This window comes from Rhinopithecus roxellana, chromosome 18, assembly GCF_007565055.1.
Source record: "Rhinopithecus roxellana isolate Shanxi Qingling chromosome 18, ASM756505v1, whole genome shotgun sequence".
Taxonomy (NCBI): domain Eukaryota; kingdom Metazoa; phylum Chordata; class Mammalia; order Primates; family Cercopithecidae; genus Rhinopithecus; species Rhinopithecus roxellana.
In genome coordinates, this window is record NC_044566.1 from 28,038,432 (window position 1) to 28,059,132 (window position 20,701).

The following is a 20,701-nucleotide window of genomic DNA, read 5'->3' on the forward strand; positions in this document are numbered from 1 at the left end:
CACCCTTAGTTTTCACCCTCTTTCTTGGTCCCCCAGTTTTCTAGTTACAGAGAAACGTCAGTGCTTTCCTGACTGTGCCTCTGGCTTAGAGGATTATCTCTGCAGGGAAGGAAACAAAAAGTACCTGACAGCTGCCATGGACAGAGGGAAGGAGGATTTCTACTCCACTTTTGTATACAGGTCTTTTCTCCTCTCCCGGTTGATAAGGCGGCACCCGTTCTTCCACGCCTCTGCACCCCCACAGAATGAGCACAGCGCTTAAGAGGGCACCTCCTAGATCAGGACCTTCTTAGGTCACAGAAGTCCTTAGCCCATCCCTCTGCTCTCCCAGAATGGGTCTCTCAGTCAGTAAATGGGTCCCCCTCCTCTAGCTTCCTCTCATCCTATAGACTGCACCTCCCCACGGTACCCAAATTTACCCTAAATCTTCACTTCTGTTCTCTCAATTCAAACTCATTGATACACACTTTATAGCCTGGTATGTGTAAAATTGTTTTGGATTTATATAAAACATGTTTTCTTATGCAAGTCTCTTATCTGATAGCTTTAAAAAGTCTCAATATTAGTCAATGTGTTTCTACTTTGAAGTATTCCATTTGTGATGGAAAGGAGTACATGCCAACAGCACTCTCTTGGGGTAAGGAGAGCAGCACTGCCCGAGGTACTTACGTGAGGCATGAAAGATCTGTGGAGAAGCTACCCAGACCTAAAAACCCAAGCAGGGCTGATACCTGAGCTTCACTCCATATAAAAAAAAAAACACCCTATCATAACATATACACTTCCCACACCATATGCCCTAGCAAATTCAGCTGACATAGCCTGAACAAAATGTGGGCAAACAGAACGCCCAAGTAATGATTTTGGCAATCAAAAACCCCAAAAGCAAGATATATCCGACTTCACATTTTTTTAATCCAGCTAGTTCGAAGTCCCCCAGATGATGGAGCATGCCCGGAAAAGCACTGTAATGCTCTTCTTTTACACTCAGTTCCTTGAGTTTGTATGACACTGTCATGAAAATAGCTATTTGACAATACTGCTTTCACTCAGAAATTTGAGAAGCATTTGTGAGCTGCTATATGTTTTCATGATTCCACACCGAGAAGTATTCAGGTACGTCTTACATCCAAGACACTGACCACAAGCACAGGCAAGTGAGACGGTGGCAACAAGTAGACACCTTCAGTCTCCAGTGGCTTCACAAGACATCCAGAAATGCTATTAGAGTTGCATGGAACGGTATTAAGCAAGCCTTCATTGATTTCATACTAGAATACCAAATCTGACACCTTTGAAAGGGCTTCTTTTTCATTGGAAAACTTGGACAGGATTTGGGGGATATTTTAATGAAAAAATACCCAAGACTAAGAGAAGAAAGAGAAATGGCAAGGGCCTCACCTGTTGCGCAGCTGAGAGCCTGACTGTGAAGTTGAAGGGGAATGGCTTCTCGGGGTGGGGGACTGTGTGGTGGCCACACCTGTGGTGGGGGTCTTCACCAGGCCGGCTGAAGGCGGGGGCACACTGGAGGAGGGGTTCCGCATGTAGGCACGGTTTGACGTGGACACCAGCTGAGGTGGTGGGCGACTAAAGTCTTGCACGGAGGAAGAGGCATAGAATCCTGTGGGCTGATTGAGCCAAGGGGGCTGTCTCCAAGAACTGGACCGGGGCGAGTCCAGGTTATCTAAAGATTCGCCTCTGAAACACAAAAAAGACTCGTCAAAATAATGTGATATGTTCAACTAGAAATCTGTTTAATTCATCATTCCATTCATTAAAAATCCATTTTATATATTTTGTATGTGGGTATTATCTCAGTATTCTAGTTACATATACAGATGTTCCGTGATGTATGATGATGGGGTTATGTCTCAATAAACCCATCATAAGTTGAAAATATTGAAAGTCAAAAATGCTTTTATTTCACCTAAACTACCATACGTCGTAACCAAGCCTAATCCACCTCAGTCATGCTCAGAACACTTACCTTAGCCTACAGTTGGACAAAATCAAGGAACACAAAGCCCATTTTACAATAAAGTGTCAAGTATACAATTTACTGAATACCATACTGGAAGTAAAAAACAGACTGGTCATACGGGTACTCAAGGTACAGTTTCTACAAACGCTTATCACTTTCACATCATTGTAAAGTCAAAAATCTGAAGTCAAACCATTGAAAGTTGAGAACCACCTGTAAAATTACCTTTAACAAATAAAACTGATTTTCATCATCAGTGGTATCATGTTTCATAGTCAATCAACCTTCTTTTTTTTAATCTGTTTTCTTTCCAACTTTTATTTTAGGTTTAGGGGATACACGTGCAGGTTTGTTACATGGGTCAATTGAGTGTCATGGTGGTTTGGTGTACAGATTATTTTATCACCCAGGTAATACGCGGACTACCAGAGAGGTGGTTTTTCAATCCTCAACCTCCCACCCTCCACTCTCAAGTTGGCCCTGGTGTCTACTGTTTCCTTCATTGTGTCCATATGTACTCAATGTTTAGCTCCCACTTTCAAGTGAGAACACCTTCGTTTATTTTTATTTACTCGGGGCTCAGGTAAAACAATAAATACCAACCACCAAAGAAAGAAATATACTAAGAAAAATATTTTTAAAATAAGAGCTAATACTCTATTAAGTCTAAGAAGATTGACACCCTTTAAATCTTCAACAGTTTAGACATAGCAAATATAAAGTATTTTAAAAATTCAAAGAAATACGTTTTAAGAGCTTAAATATGACAAGCATTAGGTTAGACACTTTCACAAAAATATTAACATTATTGAATCTTCATGACACTAAGATTTTTTTTTTAATCTCATAGAAGTGAGCTTGTCATAGGAAGCACCAGTCGGTGGTGGAACTGGCTTTCAAACCCAAGTCCTCTAAAACAACCCAGACCATGCCTCCTGTGAAGATTTCATTTATGTAGCACCTGAATCCCTAAATTTAGCAGCTGTTTAATGTCCACATTATAAAAGCATTTATCAGTCACTTCCCTTAAAGTACATATGCTTTTAAAATCAGATTTAGCTCCCAAATGGATTTAAATACAACTTTTGCAAAATCTCTCTTAAAATTCGTGTACTAACATTAGTACTACGTACAAAAATGAACTCAAAATTATGAGAATTCATCTACCTGGTCAAATTTAATTTTATTGCTTTCAAAACTTTTTCTTATCCCAAGCTTGAAATTTATCTTCTAAATTTTAACATTATAAAAATGATACATTATCATAAGGAGAAAGACTGAAGTTGCAGAGAAACACCCCTGAGGGAGAAGAAAAGTCCTTCCTCTCTCCTGACTCACCTGCCCTAACCCGCAGAGGTAACCACCATTAAATGTGTGTTGTTCCAGACCTTTTCTCACATATGCAAGCACATATTTACATATACATACAAATTTACATATGTAAGTATAGCTGTGTCTATATACATATGTAATGTGTTTGTGTTTAACAGTCTTAAACAAATGGATTATTCCCCAACAGTTTTCAGTCACTTCATTTCCATTTATTATGTATTATCTTAGAACTATTCTGCTCATTCTGTCATTCTGCTCATATGATAGACTGTACTTCAGTGGCCTCCAGTGAACCATACCTTTTGGTATCCACGCCCTTGTGTAGTCTCCTCCCACTGACTGTGGGGTTAGTTACATGACTAATTTGGCCAATGGGGCATCAGCAAACACGATGCACATGGCAGCTTGATAAGCACTTGCTTATTAGGCATTGCCTTGGTGCGAGCTTTCCTCTTTGAATCCAGGTCCCATGCCATGGGGTAGCCCAAAAAACTGTGTGGAGAGGCCTACATGCAGAACACAGACTCCTCAACTAGTAGCTCTGGCCAAGCTCTCAATGAAGCCTCTACAGCTACAGGGACAGCCTACTGCCAAGACAGACACAGCTCACGAGCTGAGACTATTTTTCACATTTTCAAAGAGTCTTTAAAAAAAAAAAAAAAAAAAAGAATATGTGACAGAAATCTATGTGACCTGCAAACCCTAAATTATTTACTATCTGGTCCTTACACATAAAGGCTTACCAGTCCCTACTGTAAATGACTACAGCTGCTCAAGTGTCCCAGCCAGTATCATGCAAATAACTGCCCAGTCAATCGTCAGGACTGTGAGAGATTATGAGTTATTGTCTTAGCTCACTAAATTTGGAGGTGGCAAATTACGTAGCAACACTTTTCTTTCATTCTTCAATAGTCATATAGTGTTCCATCTTATCAGTATGCCACTATTTATCGAATAACTACTGAGTATCTCCTTACTAGCAGACACTGGTTTTCTTTTGCCATTAATGAATAATGTGTAAGTGTACATCCTTGAATATATCTTTGCATATTTATCCAAATATATTCAGAAGATAGAGTGCTAGAAACTACATTGCTCAGAGGGTCAGATACATAAACTTTTGCTTAATACATACTGAAAACCTGTCCAACCAAGTGGAAAGAAGAATTCCTATTTCCATATACAATTGTCAATACTAAATTTAATCAATTTTAACTCTTTACAAATCCAGTGAACAAAAGAGATACATTATTGTTTTAGGACTACTGTCGATCTTCTACATTTATTGGCTTTGTGTTTCTTTTTTCCATGAACTGTCTTGTTCATATCCCTTTGTCTGTTTATGTTATTTATTTATTTATTTTTTTGAGACAGAGTCTCTTGCTCCGTCATCCAGGCTGGAGTGCAGTGGCGTGATCTTGGCTCACTGCAACCTCTGCCTCATGGGTTCCAGTGATTCTCCTGCCTCAGCCTCCCAGGTAGCTGGGATTACAGGCACACATCTATTTTTTATAGAGGTGGTAGGGATAATTTTCTGATTTTTACAGTTATTAATATACTGAGATAATTAGCTCTTTCTCTGTGATACAGTTACAAATTCCCCAGTCTGTTTGTCAGCTAAGAAAATACTGAATCAGAGCAGCTGCATTCATTTACCCAAGATACATCTTTTAAAATGTTCCTGCACTCATTTCCAATTAATATCTATATCTTTATCTCCTTAAAGTTATGAAAATTAAGTTATCATTTTGTGAACCCAATTATCATGATTCCAATCTAATCATTATCTCATTAGAAATATAAAAATATGAAACTTCTGTTTGTTGAAGTTCAGCAGCCAAGAAAGTTCTAAGAGCAGAGTGCATTATTTAAGCATCTGAACCTCCCTTCAGAACGCCCCGTCCAGATTTGCAACCTATTAACCATGTGATTCTGTCAGTGTCTTTCCTGCTTGAGCCAAAGTTTCCTCATATTAAAAAAAAAAAAACACTGGAATTATTATCCCTACTTCAATATGTTTTCCTCAGATTAGATGAGGTCATGTACACTGAGCAACTGGCTGTCTAACACATAATAGTGCCCCAGAGCATTCGCTCTACGTTCCTTTCATCTCTTCTGCCCAAAGCACCAGCATGTCTACAAATTAAATATCTGCCTCACAGTAAAGACAAGAAAACAACTCCTAAGATGTCTCGCACCTTCTCATGATCCCAGGAAGACTAACAGGCTCTTTGTTGACACTGGCACTGCGCTGTCGGATCCAGCTGTTGTCATTGTGAAGGGGTGTTCTCTTCCTCATTTCCTGAAGGATTTGCTGCCTCTCCAACTCTGCTCCTGATGGTACTTGTTCTTTCTTGGAACTCCTCTGTGAAGAGGTCGTGTTCCCAATTCGGTCTAAATATTTATTGCTTCCTAAATTAAAACAAATCAAAGGCTTTGGGATTAGCATATTTTAAAAGTGACAGTGATGATTGACATCACTAATGATCAGGGGAATGCAAATCAAAACCATAATGTGATACCACCTCACTCCTGCAAGAATGGCCATAATCAACAACTCAAAAATAATAGACAATGGTGTGAACGCAGTGAAAAGTGTGAATGCACTCCTAAACTGCTGGTGGGAATGTAAACTAGTACAACCACTAAGGAAAATAGTGTGTAGCTTCCTTAAAGAACTATAAAGAGATCTATCATTTGATCCAGCAATCCCACTACTGGGTATCCACCCAGGAGGAAAAGATGTCATTATACAAAAAAGATACTTGCTCACCCATGTTTATAGCAGCACAATTCGCAATGCAAAAATGTGGAACCAACCCAAATGCCCATCAATCAATGACTGGATAAAGAGAATGTTATATATATATAAAATAATGTGTGTGTGTATACATATACACACACAATACACACATATATATACACATTTATATGGCATATATATATATATATGACATGGAATACTACTCAGCCATAAAAAAGGAATGAATTAATGGCATTTGCAACAAGCTGGATGAGATTGGAGACAATTATTCTAAGTGAAGTAACTCAGGAATGGAAAACCAAACGTCGTATGTTCTCACTTATAAGTGGGAGCTAGGCTATGAGGATGCAAAAGCATAAAAATGACACAATGGGACAGATGCAGTGGCTCATGCTTGAAATCCCAGCACTTTGGGAGGCTGAGGCAGGTGGATCACAAGGTCGGGAGATCGAGACCATCCTGGCTAACACGGTGAAACCCCATCTCTATTAAAAATACAAAAAATTAGCTGGGCATGGTGGCGGGCGCCTGTAGTCCCAGTTACTCGGGAAGCTGAGGCAGCAGAATGGTGTGAACCTGGGAGGCAGAGCTTGCAGTGAGCCGAGTTCACATCACTGCACTCCAGCCTGGGCAAGAAAGTGAGACTCTGTCTCAAAAAAAAAAATAAAAAATAAAAATGACACAATGGATTTTGTGGACTCAGTGAGAAAGGATGGAAAGGGGGTGAGGGATAAAAGACGACAAATTCAGCTCAGTGTATACTTCTCGAGAGATGGGTGTACCAAAATCTCACAAATCACCACTAAAGAACTTACTCATGTAACCAAATACCACCTGTTCCCCCAAAAACCTACGGAAATAAAAAATTTTTTAAATAAAAAATACAAATACAAAATGACGGAGAGAGAGATGGAGTTGATGTAACAAAGAAATAAAGTGTATTTGAAATTGCAGCCTCAATAAATAAATAAATAAATAAATGTTAAAGTTACTGGATAAATCGCCATGGCAGTGCAGCTTAAAATGTGGCTTTGTGCACGTGTGCTAACATTGTCAATTCTCAATGAGGGTACTTCATGAGAACATAAAGTAACTGCCTCCTATTCCAGAAAGTCCAGTTCCACAGTCAGAGCCACACCAGAAAACACACTTGGGAAAACGAAAAAGGCCGTCCAAAAAGGCAACAATCAGTACTGGTTTCAGTATTACTCAGTTACAAAGTGCTCATGTAGAAATAGTTTTTCTTCCACTCATCCTTTCCTAAATTAAATCAATCAAGAACATGCTCAAACGCTTGCTGTAACAACTCTAAAAGGAAATGGAGTTTTCTTCTCTCAATAAATGTATACTCCCCTGGGGAGAGAGGACATAAATGCACATATCTCTGGCTAACATGATCCGAGTGTGCACGCTATAAGTTACAACCAAAATTGTAAGAATATGAGCACATTCAATCATCGAAATGGCTTTTGAGAACAGAAAAAATACTAAAGCAATTCAAATAATCATCTATAAATGTTATTAGACTTGCTTCTACTCTAAGAAACTGACAGAACTATAATTGGAATGTTGAATTTATTCATGACAAGTCAGTCAGGTTTTATCCTAAGGACTTTGTCTCTTGGATTTGGCGATTAGTTTCTGATTGGGGTAAAACACCCATAACTTTGACATATCATTCCCGCCTTAATCTGGATTCAGAAATCTCATCTAAGGATTTATTTTCTTTCTTTCTCCACATTTATTGCTACTGCCATTCTTTCAAAATGTATTGTCTGTCTATGCCTTGGTTCATCTTCCAGTAAGCAATGAGCAAGACCAAAGGTTTCTTATAAAACTATATTTACATTTGTGTACATACAAAGCTTATCAATTGGGTCAGACTTTAAATAAATGTTTTTTTTTTTTTTTGTTTGTTTGTTTTTTTTTGACAGCGTCCGCTCTGTCACCCAGGCTGGAGTGCAGTGGCATGATCTCGGCTCACTGCAACCTCCGCCTCCTGGGTTCAAGTGATTCTCCTGCCTCAGCCTCCTGAGTAGTTAGGACTACAGGCATGTGCCACCACGCATGGCTAATTTTTGTATTTTTAGTAGAGTCAGGGTTTCACCATGTTGGTCAGGCTGGCTGGGATTACAGATGTGAGCCACTGCACCTGGCCTCTTTTTAAAATGTTGTTTTGGTATAAGCAAGTTTTTAAATCAAATATTTAATAACTTCCACTGCCTGCTATCTAAGAGCTTGCAATGAGTTAATGAAGACGGGAAAACACACATACAAAATAATCCGATTAATAACACAAGCCACAAATATTAACAGGATTATTCTGGAGATTCACAGTTTTGGTTACTGAAAGGTCTTGTGTTTACGTTCAGGAGAGATAATATAATCACTGCAGGTTAAAAATATTTCATGGAATACCGAAGTACTTAAACTATAATTTTAATGGTGGCTAAAGGCAAGTTCAGGGGAGAAGAAATGGAAAATACAAATAGGGAAAGGTAAGACCCGAGGAACCAGATCGGAAAGTTTGTGATAAATTGGGAACTGAGAAAGATGATAATGTGGTTATAGTTAAAGACCCCTTAAGGGAAAAATAGCAAAATTGAGTGGAAAGTTAAACTAGAACCAGATAACGAAGGTCCTAACTGCTCAAAGAAAGGGATAATCATAGAGCTGTGAATTCCAATAAAAACTGTAAGTTCTATAAGCTTTAACCAGAGGTCACAAACTAGCTGCCACCAGGCCATTTGGCCTGTAGATAGGTTGTTTTGCTCACAGAGTATTTTAGTTTTTTAAAAAGATCTCTTGTCAGCACATAAAAGATAACACATGAAAACAATTTTTTTTTTTTTTTTTTTTTTTTTTCACTTTTCTGTTACAACAGGAAGAGTAGGCAATCAGAGGCTTGCCTTCTCCAGCATGGCAATGATAGGCTGGAGCTGGGCAGTGGCTATCCACCTTGATGGGCATGTTGACCTCAGCCCCACCTGGACCTTCATTCATTCATGTAGATGACCAGCCACCTGTTTACACAAATCCTGATATGCAAACCCTGCTTAAAATGGTAAGTACCACTTAGGGTTTTTTTTCATAGTGACATAATTTCTGCTATATGCATTCTTCAGAAACATATTTTATAATACTAACAATGTCAAGTCCAAATTGTTTTTGCATAATTAATGAAGTTATAATTTTTGATTTTTTGACATTTTGGCATTTACATGCATAAATCAAATTAGTATGCAATTTTTAAGTCCTCCAGTATTTCGTAGAAATCTTTTCTGTACTATTTCTTTAGCTGCAAAATAAAATCTACTATACACAGCTACATCAGCATTGCTTTGCAAAATTCCCACATATTTCATTAGCAATTTAAAAACCATTTAAATCTCCCAGTATTTTTTCACTATAAAATAAAGCCAAAAATAAACACAAGATAGTTGTTTTGATGTTTTTATATACAGAAGTTAAAATACTAAGTATTTTTATTAAATAGTCTTAATGAATCTGAAATATCTTGACCTTAAAAATACTTCTCCTAACATGATAGCACAAACAAGCAACTGTGAAGAAGGAGTTTGGGGGGGAAAATCGCATTTACCATTTTTATTTGTGGAGTAATCATCTAGTTCGGTAGTAGATCTGGATTTATTCCTATAACACAGAACACAATATATTAAATATGTCTTATTAATAACCTCTTTTATATTTATGAAGTAAAAACACCAAAGATATTGCTTTTTAAAGCAGTTGATTTACTTTGTATGTCTGCTGAGAGCAATTACTTTTAAACCAAGAAATTTTTCATCTTTCACAAACTCACAGAAAACCTTGACATCCCTAAAAAAGAGAAGAGTGAAATGCTGGAAATAGATACAAACACGTGACAGTACTTCTCCAGTTTGTATGATGATGAAGACTATAATTTATTGATCAATTGTTGTCAATGTTCGCCCTGGTCCAGATCTCAATCTTACCAGGCTTACAAAGCATCTGCCATCAGATCACCTACAGTCAGTCCGTCCCACCTCCTCCACACTGCCCAGGGTTATAATGTCAACTTCTTGGGCCTTAGGGTGCCACTGACTACTGTGGAACATTAATTTACCAAATGCCATCTTAGTGTTCCAAAGAGGTACTAAAGCATACAGCACAGTCAACTTCTGGAAACGCCTTAACTTTGTACCAATAAAACTTAGGTGTATAAATCAACACATGCTAATCTCATTCCCATTCTGCTAGACACACTGAACTTTGAAAATAATAGTGGTAGCTGGGCATGGTGGCTCTCGCTCCTGTAATCCCAGCACTTTGGGAGGCTGAGACAGGCGAATCACTTGAGGTTAGGAGTTTGAAGCCAGCCTGGCCAACATGGTGAAACCTCATCTCTACAAAAATACAAAAACTAGCTGGACGTGGTGGCGTGCGCCTGTAGTCTCAGTTACTTGGGAGGCTGAAGTGGGAGAATCACTTGAACCCAGGAGACAGAGGTTGCATTGAGCTGAGATTGCATCACTGCACTCCAGCCCGTGTGACAGTGTAAGACTCCGTCTCAAAAACAAAAGAAACGAAAAAGAGAATAGTAGTAATAACACTGTATAATATACATTATAAAATAAGATGTAATATTACACTTATGTACATATATGTACATATTACATATGTATAAATCCAATAATCTATAATACATAATGTATCATAAGTGGTAGACAGCTGCACTTGTGAATAATTTCACTTATATCTACATAGAAGAAAACATTTATTACCGGATGTCTAGCCACACTCCTCGATGCCTCTAGGGCATGCTTTATCTGGACTGTCTGCAGGTATTCATATTTTCCTGGCTTCCTTAAGTTTCCTTTCTCTGCATTTTAATTCTTTTCCCCAAGGTCATGAGCTATATAAATAAAGCTTTTGTAAATAGGTAAGTAAATCCATAACTTGTAAAAGGAGATAAACATTTCAATGATTTACAGTTACCCAGAGAGATTATAAATAAGGTCATCTATCACCAGATTTTCCTTTAGCTTATTGTCAGCCCATTACTACCTGCTTGTCCCTTTCCTTTTCCCCTTCTATTCTTAGCCCTGTTCAGTTATCCTGGCTGCTTAGATACAAGTCTTTCCTTATATCTAATAAATAAGACAAAAGGAGACATTTCAGCTCTGAAAACACAAGGTAATGGCCCTCCCCTCGATATTTGTTTGACAGATTGTTCAGAAGTCCTCAGTGATTTCAAAACTGCAAAACATTTTAAAAATTACTTAACATTAAAACAATATTTTAGGAAATTTTAAGATACATGTAACTTTCCAGATATCTTGAATTTTATCTTCATTCCCCAAAACTGACCAGTAGTTCTAACCAAACTGCCTAAGAGAAAGGTCACTATTCCCATTTCGATGTCCCTTTTGGGACTTTTGGGAGTAATGTTAAGCCATTATTCATCATCTTTTTAAAATGAAGATTATGTTGGATTACAGAAAATGGACACAGTTCTTTCCCAGCCATGCCCATTCCCCTTGCAATGTGATTCCTGCCATAAAGAAGCAGTGTTCTTCTCTTCTCCGTGATCTGTGACTGTATGGAGTAATGTTAAGCCATTATTCACAACCTTTGTAAAATGAAGACTATGCTGGATTACAGAAAATTGACCTAGTTCTTTCCCAGCCGTGTCCATTCCCCTTGCAATGTGATTCCTGCCATAAAGAGGTAGTGTTCTTCTCTTCTCCATGACCTGTGACTGTGACTTTAGACAACTTAAACCTCAAGATGCCTTGCAGATTTCCTCTTTTTAATTCCCTTTCCCCTGCCCCACCACCACGTACACATAAGACCTCCCTGGTTGGGCGAACGTTGACAGATATATGACCCAGTTGTTCTCACTGCCCCAGCCGACCCCAGCCAACCCCCAAAAGCAGAGCTGCCTAGTTAATAGGTAGCAGATATATGAGCGAGCCCAGTCAACTAAAAGGCTGCCCAACTGAGATCAGCCTAAAATGCTGACCCATAAAATCATAAGTTAATTCATTAAGTTCACGAGTAGTTGTTGTTACACAGCAAAGCTAACTGATACAAAGATCAACCAGCAATTCCTCTTTATATCCTACAAATGACAAAGGGCTAAAGTAGTTCTACAAATCATCGATGCAAGCCCTGGAATATTATATGAAGCCAATTATCATCAATTAAATTACAATAACATGCTCTGCATACCTGTCATTAGGAAGAAAACCTGAAGATGCTTCTTCTCTCTTTGGTATATCATAGGAATCAACAGGCCTAAAAGATAGAATATGCTTTTGTAGTCAAAATATTAGACTTTAAGCCCTTCCCTGAGTTTAAGAAAAGGGTATCAAAATAATGTCATTCTAGCCTCTTTATGCAAATGGTCTTTGGGTTAAAAACTAAACATACAAAGGTATTTCAATGAATAACCACAGAAAATAGATCCCCTATTGCCAACAGACATTTGCAAGCCATTCATTCACTCATTCATTCTACAAATACATATTAAGTGCCCACCATATTCCAGTACCACTCCAAGAATGGGCTACAGAAGTACACAAAACAAACTTACTGACTTTATAGCACTTACATCTTACTGCAGCAGGCAGGCCAACAGATAAACAAATAAATGCATAATATAAAATAAGTTAAGAGTACACAGACAGAAGGACTGAGAAGGGGCCTGTATTTTAAATCGGGTATTCTAGAAAGTCCAAGGAGGTGATGTGTGAGCAGAGACTAGAAGAAAATGAGAACACAAGACACACAAAAATTCAATGACTTCTCCAAGCAGACAGACTAGAAAATACACAAGTCCTTGGGTATTTTCAAGGAAGAAACAGGAGGCCAGTGTGGCTGGAACAGAGTGGGTAAGGGGAAGAGTGGAGGTACTACAAGGTAATGCAGCTCATGGCAGCCTTCTAGGCCTTGGCAAGGAAGCTGGATGGGGTTCTGATGTGACAGGAATTGACTTGGAGGGTTCTGGGTAGGGAAGCAAGATGACATGGCAGCGTTTATGATTTAAAGGTTCTCTTTGGTGGCTTGTATTCACTTGTGTGGAGAATGGGTGGCAGGAAACAGGAAGAGCAAGGGGGTGCCTTTGAAGTGGGGAATGGATACAGCTGAGCCAAGCTACTCTAGCAGCCTCTGTGCCCTCTGGCTGTGGGGACAAACCTCCTGTACTGGTATATTCTGACTGACGTTTCCCGCTCTATCTCTGCCTGGTGCTTCTGCTCCTCCGCAGGGCGCTTCTGCTCCTCAGCCTCAGCCTGAAGCCGCTTCTGCTCTTGCTCTTCCTGAAGCTCTTGCTCCCGTTTCCTCTCTCTCTCAATAACAAGCTGATCCTGCGGCTTCTTTCCTTGGTCCTCATGAACAACTTCCTCTTGTGGCTGTCTCCTGTCCTCTTCTCCTGCTCGGGTTCCTTCCCTGTCTGAAGACTTGGACCCTTCACTCCAGGTAGCTTCCCAGGTGGCAAGAGAGGGCTCCCGTGTGGTCACAGACATGCTGTTTGAGCTTAGGACCATCAGTTCCTAGATGACCAGTGAAAAAAGAAATCCATCTAAATCTGTTTATTTCTGTAATTTCATATAGACACATATATATTCAGTTTTAGATGCTACTAACTATAGTTGGCCCAGGACTCCACTCAAAAAAACATGTTAAGAGTTCTACCACTAAAAAAGCTACACATGAGTGACTGAGATGTAACTTAGAAGAGGAAGATGCACTGAAGTTCTATTAACATAATTTGTTAATGATGTACTACAAAAACTAGGAGAAAGGCTGAAACATCCAAGCAAAATTCTAACAAATCAGAGCTCATTGTATTTTTCAAAGAGCTACACAGGTGAACATATCGTCAAAGGTGGAGAAAAATGAAATATCTCCTGCTTCTCAGCTAATCTCACCAACAAGGTAAAGAGAAGAAAAACTATACAGGCATGTTCTAACACTACCTCATCCAAGTACTTGGAATTCTCTCTCTCTGCCTCCTGTTTGGCCCTTTGCCACTCTTCCCTCAGTTTCTCCTGCTCACGTTGATATTTTTCCTATAAGAAAATATGACACACATTAATCCAATAGATTAACTCTTCACATTAAGAATCTTCTTTATTAACACTTCTATGATCTCTAAACCTTCAACCTCAAACCTTTAAAAACCATGATTTTATTTCCACAAGCCAATCAGATTTTAGTCCCTATAGTAGAAAAGAGCATATATTGAACTAAAAATGTGGACACTGGGGTAAAAAGGTAGGCACTGAGAATTAAACCCCCATCCACCCTTTACCATGGCTGTAATTCATTAAAGACTCTAGCAAACTGTAAGGGGGTGCTAAATTACTGTGCAATGGACTTAGCAACAGTTTATGGGAACCAAGTCATCACAAAGTCCGTGCACTTCACACCCGCTAAGTGAGTGCCCTTCATACTCTACAAAAACACACATGGGGGTTAATAAATAATGATTTTTAAAGGATGACTCTGGAAATCTTCAAAATGGAAAAGTAATTGTTTTATGAAAAATGTACTACAGACAATAACATTTGTCGTTGTGAAACTGTTGAGTTTAAAATTAGTTTCTCAATACTGGTTGACACAGACTGGAGAAAAGCAGTGAAATCCAACCTAGTTCCTACCCATCCACATGAGCCAGAGCTACCTGCAGTAGACGGTCCTGCTCCTTCTGCCACCTCTCCTGCCGCTTCCGCTCCTCCTCTTGATCCCACACCCAGCGACTCGGGGCACTGATGGTTGGAACTGGAAGCTAACCAGTTATCAGAGAAGAGATGCAAACGGAGAACATAACTTCATTAAGTCATCTACTGAACCACTTTTGCACACATAAATTATTCATATCACAGTTTGCTTAAACTGTACCAAGGGAGAGCTGGCTTGGCTCTGAATTTTAAAATAAGTTTTTCAACTTGGAAGGATAACTCTCTGAAAAATTCTTATGCAACCTAAAATCATGGTAAGCACGCTACTGTGTACTAATTCAGTCCCACCAAGTTCGCCTTATTCAAAATGACAAATGAATGCTACTTACATCAGGAACCACCGAATCAGAGCTTCCTGTGTTGCAGCACATGGGCAAGGAAGAAAAATATACAATATAAGTCTTCATTTCTATGAAATAATTCCTTTCAGAAACTTCTATCATTAGCTATCTCTATGCCAGTATACTAAGTGACAATGTGTTTTTAAACAATAGTCAGTAAATCCTTTTTTCTCCAGGTGTAACAGTTCCATCTGTTACTCATGTTTCAAATTCAAAGTTAGTAAAAGGAAGATATAGATGCCAAAATAAACCCTAACTGTAGGTATTAGAGTAGGATCAATGGACAGTTCTGAAGAAACTTCAGAGTTCTTTTACTAATAAATTGGACAGCATCTCATAGTTTTGCCTAACAGGCAAAAAAAAAAAAAAAAAAAGGAATTTCAAATGTTACAACATCTACCAAATCCCAATTTTTTACTTGCCATTACTCAGTTACAACATGACAGCTGCAAGTCACATTTTTCAAGACTTCTTACTAATGAGCCACTTTCATAAGCAAGTCACTGCAACAAACATGTTCAAGAAACATTTCCTTTTTCTACCCCTATTATTTGAAACACACGTATTCAAACTTCATATGTAAACTTATGGGTACAGTCTTATTCTTTTTATTCTTAGGGGATCTACATAAGTATACCTTTACATAGAACAATGATTATTTTAAAAGTAAAACTTCAGAAAATACACTCTCATACAGTACTTTTTAAACGTTCTTAAAACCTCAGCTGTCAAATAAATTATTCACATATAATTTTTTACAGAAAATTGCTTTGAAACCTAGAAAAATATTCTTCCCTAGAATAGCCTGTTGAAGAAAAATGGGAGAAAATTAGAACAGAGAAAGAAAAGGAATTGCTTTATTTTAGCCAGTTTTACGAAGGAGCATCATACTGTTTCAATTAAATAGCCATAGAAAAAATAGGAATTTTATTTTAAAATATAAATCAAAAACACTAAGGATACTGACATAAATAGACTTGCATAGTTGGTAAGGTATTTCTGTTTATGGTCAAAAACAGACCTTCATCCAAAGGAAGGACATTAGGTGATTAACACAAAATACACAAACCCGGTAAGCACTGTGTTATAAGGCACATTTGTAAACATGTTAATAACCTTAAAAGAAACAGTAACATTTTAGATGGCAACAGCACAATATCCTTTGACCATTGCATCTCAAATGTTGACTATTACTTTTAAGTTCTTAGTAGCAAAACAGAGCTTGAACAGCATTAATGTGACAGAGCATTAGGCAAACGTGGCACAGGAGCAAATGTCACATGCACAGCACATTGTGAGGCCCTGCCCAAGTACACCAACATGGAGAATCTCAAAATGCACGTTTTCAGATGCAACCAAAATGTACTTACTTTGAATTTATTTCAAAGTCAACAGAGCAGTCAAATCAACACTCCAAAGCCACCATACCATAGCAAAAATAACTCTTCTTTATTAAGAGTGTTTTCCACAACCAAAAACAAGTCAGAGTTTTTAAAAACGTGGCCAATTGCATGTTGGTGTAATCTAATATTATGCAATTTGTAGGAAGCAGTAAGGCTTAAATGAAATTCCTTATTTCTTACTGTTACCCAGTGGAAACAAGTGTGTGTTTAAGAGCATCTATCCCTCTTTTTTTTTTTTTTTTTTTTTTACAAAGCTAAAAAAATATAAAATAAAACCTTTATAGAGGTATACAAAGGACACACAGAGACCCATTACCACAGAGGTAGACCCATGAACTGTAAGAAAAGCCTGATGACCCTAGGGAAAGAATGGAAATGGGTTATGTTGCTTGGTCATAATGACAGACAAATTGAAGAGGCTCAGTGCCCAGCACCACAGACCGTGAGGAAGAGTGGAGAGGGAGAACAATTCCATGAAAGTGCATGAATTGTTAGCTTTGTGGTTTACCTTGTTCAAAAAATTGTGATCGCCTTTTTAAGTTTTTCAAAGAAATGGATTCAGATGCTAGTTGAAAAAAAAATAAACACCATGTCATTCATTTTTATTTCTCACCACTGGCAAATCAAACGATACTTGATATAGCTTTCCAATCTGTGCAATATAATTTTAAAAGATCACAAAACTGATAGCCGTAGAAAATATAGATTATCTCAAGGCACAGGGACACACAATTTTAGCAGCCTACACTACATTCCAATTAGTGGAAGGAACGAATATTTTTATTAATAAACTTTAGCATATAGCATCAGAGTTTCACAGCTATGAAAAGCCAAAGTATCATCTTCCATGCTAGATCACGCCATTTTAGGGAAAAGGAAATTAATACTTTTTGCTTAGGTTAAACAATTCATAATCTTGTCTACTACATGGAAAACTGTCTATAACAAACAGTTTTCAAAACACTTATGAATAAGAAGTTAAAAGTAATGGGGAAGGAAACAAAAAAAAAAAAGACACCCACAGAAAGATCAAAGAAAACCAAACACTAAAGTTACAACCATCTTCTAACTAGAATTTTTTGACCTAGTTTTCAAGATCTGGTAGCTACTAATATTAAGTAAAGCAAATGGAGTTCTGCCAAGAAAACAAAAGGAAAACATTCTGACTTCTCCCACAGATCTGTCACAAGACTATGGCATAAAATCTACATATGATTATTACTTGATACTAGTTAGTGCTTACTTATCTAAACAAAACCTTCCAATGACAGGGCCCATGTACAGTTCCCTAGTCATAGAAGAGCTAGATGTCTGATCAGCTATCTCACCTGACTCACTGCAGAGCAGGACCCGGTGCTTTACATGTAACATCACGGAGAAAAATAAGCAAAGTTTGCTTTAAAAACTCCTTTGATAAAGAATGCAACTGAAAACAAAATATAGTCACTTCTATCTATCAGAAATGAAATACAAAGTTAAATAATTGATAAGGAAAGGGAAATTTATATATTTAGGTTGGCTTTAAGATAATGTATTATAAACTGTCAAATGTAGAGTTAAAGCCACCAAAGCACTGTGAAAACCCAGTCCCATTCTTGGCAGTCTAGGTTCACGGTAGAAGAAGTCTCATCTTCTTTGGGTTTCTTCCCCTGCCTACATGACCGGATCTATTCTTATTTTTCTGTGCCCAAGGAATAGCACACGATGTATGACAGCTAAATTATTTCTGGATGGGCAGAAGAAGAAACATGGAGATAACTCCAAAATTTCTCTAGATATTTTGCCTTCATTTTCATTACAAATAGGTACATCTGCTAATGACTTTATTGCCACTGGCATTTCCCTCTTACAGCTAACTGCCTCTAAGGTTGGCCTTTCACAACAAGAAAGAAAGGAAACTTCATTCATAGTTCCAAGCTTAACTAAGATTCCCTTTGCCAGCATACCATAGCAAGAAAGCTGACTCAGGAAGAACCAGTCTTTCTTTTTTTTTTTTTTTTTTTTTTCTTTTTTTTTTTTATTATTATTATACTTTAAGTTCTAGGGTACATGTGCATAATGTGCAGGTTTGTTACATATGTATACTTATGCCATGTTGGTGTGTTGCACCCATCAACTCGTCAGCACCCATCAATTCATCATTTATATCATGTATAACTCCCCAATGCAATCCCTCCCTCCTCCCCCCTCCCCCCTCCCCCCTCCCCATGATAGGCCCCAGTGCGTGATGTTCCCCTTCCCGAGTCCAAGTGATCTCATTGTTCAGTTCCCACCTATGAGTGAGAACATGCGGTGTTTGGTTTTCTGTTCTTGTGATAGTTTGCTAAGAATGATGGTTTCCAGCTGCATCCATGTCCCTACAAAGGACGCAAACTCATCCTTTTTTATGGCTGCATAGTATTCCATGGTGTATATGTGCCACATTAATTCAAGATGGATTAGAGACTTAAATGTTAGACCTAATACCATAAAAACCCTAGAAGAAAATCTAGGTAGTACCATTCAGGACATAGGCATGGGCAAGGACTTCATGTCTAAAACACCAAAAGCAACAGCAGCAAAAGCCAAAATTGACAAATGGGATCTAATTAAACTAAAGAGCTTTTGCACAGCAAAAGAAACTACCATCAGAGTGAACAGGCAACCTACAGAATGGGAGAACATTTTTGCAACCTACTCATCTGACAAAGGGCTAATATCCAGAATCTACAAAGAACTCAAACAAATATACGAGAAAAAAACAAACAACCCCATCAAAAAGTGGGGAAAGGATATGAACAGACTTTTCTCAAAAGAAGATATTCATACAGCCAACAGACACATGAAAAAATGCTCATCATCACTCGCCATCAGAGAAATGCAAATCAAAACCACAATGAGATACCATCTCACACCAGTTAGAATGGCAATCATTAAGAAGTCAGGAAACAACAGGTGTTGGAGAGGATGTGGAGAAATAGGAACACTTTTACACTGTTGGTGGGATTGTAAACTAGTTCAACCATTATGGAAAACAGTATGGCAATTCCTCAAGGATCTAGAACTAGATGTACCATATGACCCAGCCATCCCACTACTGGGTATATACCCAAAGGATTATAAATTATTCTACTACAAAGACACATGTACACGTATGTTTACTGCAGCACTATTCACAATAGCAAAGACTTGGAATCAACCCAAATGTCCATCTGTGACAGACTGGATTAAGAACCAGTCTTTCTTATTTGACTTAGGCATGCAGGCACTCAAAGCTCCGGAACATGCTGCCAAAGTTTTGTTTGCAGTGCCTGAACGATTCAGCACGGGAACTGAATGCCCTTCCACCTGGCTGCAATTGGATCTGCGTGCTAACCTTTTAGTTTCAACTTGCAGTAGATCAGTTTTTCTTTCACTCACAGATATTAATTTTTATAACAGCAGAACTTGAGTGCTGTGTCTTTTCCTGTATAATGTAAGTTATAATGGTGATATTTACCTTTTGATTCAAAAGCATTGCTTTCATCATGAATTCCATTGATTTCTTTGGATTCAATATTCTGGAAAGCGTAAAAATGCTAGTTAATATTCTCTCCAGTTGGACTTTGGACTTAAATAACGCATTTCACATTACTGAAATATATATTTTAACAAGATGAGTTTCTCAGGATATTGATGCATTCATTACAGCCTTTTACATGTAGTAGAAACTTAAGTTTTTTCATTATATTTCAATATTTGTGGTAGAATTAATGACCAGCTGTAGGCATGGATGATTTTAAGTTTAATCAATCGTTAATTTTCCAAGAAATAAAATCAGCCAGATAATCATTAGTCCATTTGGCTTATATTTATGAGTACACAAAACTGTCATATAGGATTCTCAAATATTTAAACATTTCTTATACAATATAGTAAGATCTCCTTACTAAATAAAAGGAGTTACCTTCAGATGATAATAGCACAATCTAAGGAGTATAAGTGCATAATATTTAGTTGAAATTTAAATTTAATTATTAATTTAAATGAACAATTTGTATCATAAATAGAAACCACATTACTTCAAAGTCTATAGGAAAAAGTATTGCTTTGACACTTAAAAAATTTTCTACACTATATTTTTGATCAAATTAATGAAACTGACTATCTCTTAACCACATATGTAAGTCTAC

The 20,701-nt window shown here is 37.8% G+C and overlaps 1 protein-coding gene across 18 annotated transcripts in view; it reads right to left on the reverse strand.

Annotated features, from left to right (window-relative positions):
• LMO7 (LIM domain 7) overlaps positions 1–20,701 on the reverse strand; it is a 222,152-nt gene that overhangs the window by 3,892 nt on the left and 197,559 nt on the right. For 9 of the 18 annotated variants that reach the window (XM_030921963.1, XM_010358306.2, XM_030921967.1 and 6 more), the window contains 11 exons: positions 20,029–20,089; positions 17,059–17,115; positions 16,867–16,908; positions 15,136–15,161; positions 14,749–14,853; positions 14,042–14,134; positions 13,260–13,615; positions 12,294–12,359; positions 9,679–9,731; positions 5,512–5,725; positions 1,402–1,698 (listed from right to left, as the gene is read on the reverse strand). In XM_030921963.1, coding sequence (XP_030777823.1) covers positions 1,402–1,698; positions 5,512–5,725; positions 9,679–9,731; positions 12,294–12,359; positions 13,260–13,615; positions 14,042–14,134; positions 14,749–14,853; positions 15,136–15,161; positions 16,867–16,908; positions 17,059–17,115; positions 20,029–20,089 — 1,370 coding nt within the window. The remainder of the gene's footprint in view (positions 1–1,401; positions 1,699–5,511; positions 5,726–9,678; positions 9,732–12,293; positions 12,360–13,259; positions 13,616–14,041; positions 14,135–14,748; positions 14,854–15,135; positions 15,162–16,866; positions 16,909–17,058; positions 17,116–20,028; positions 20,090–20,701) is intronic. The other 9 variants (XM_030921977.1, XM_030921969.1, XM_030921965.1 and 6 more) reach the window with 2 other exon arrangements.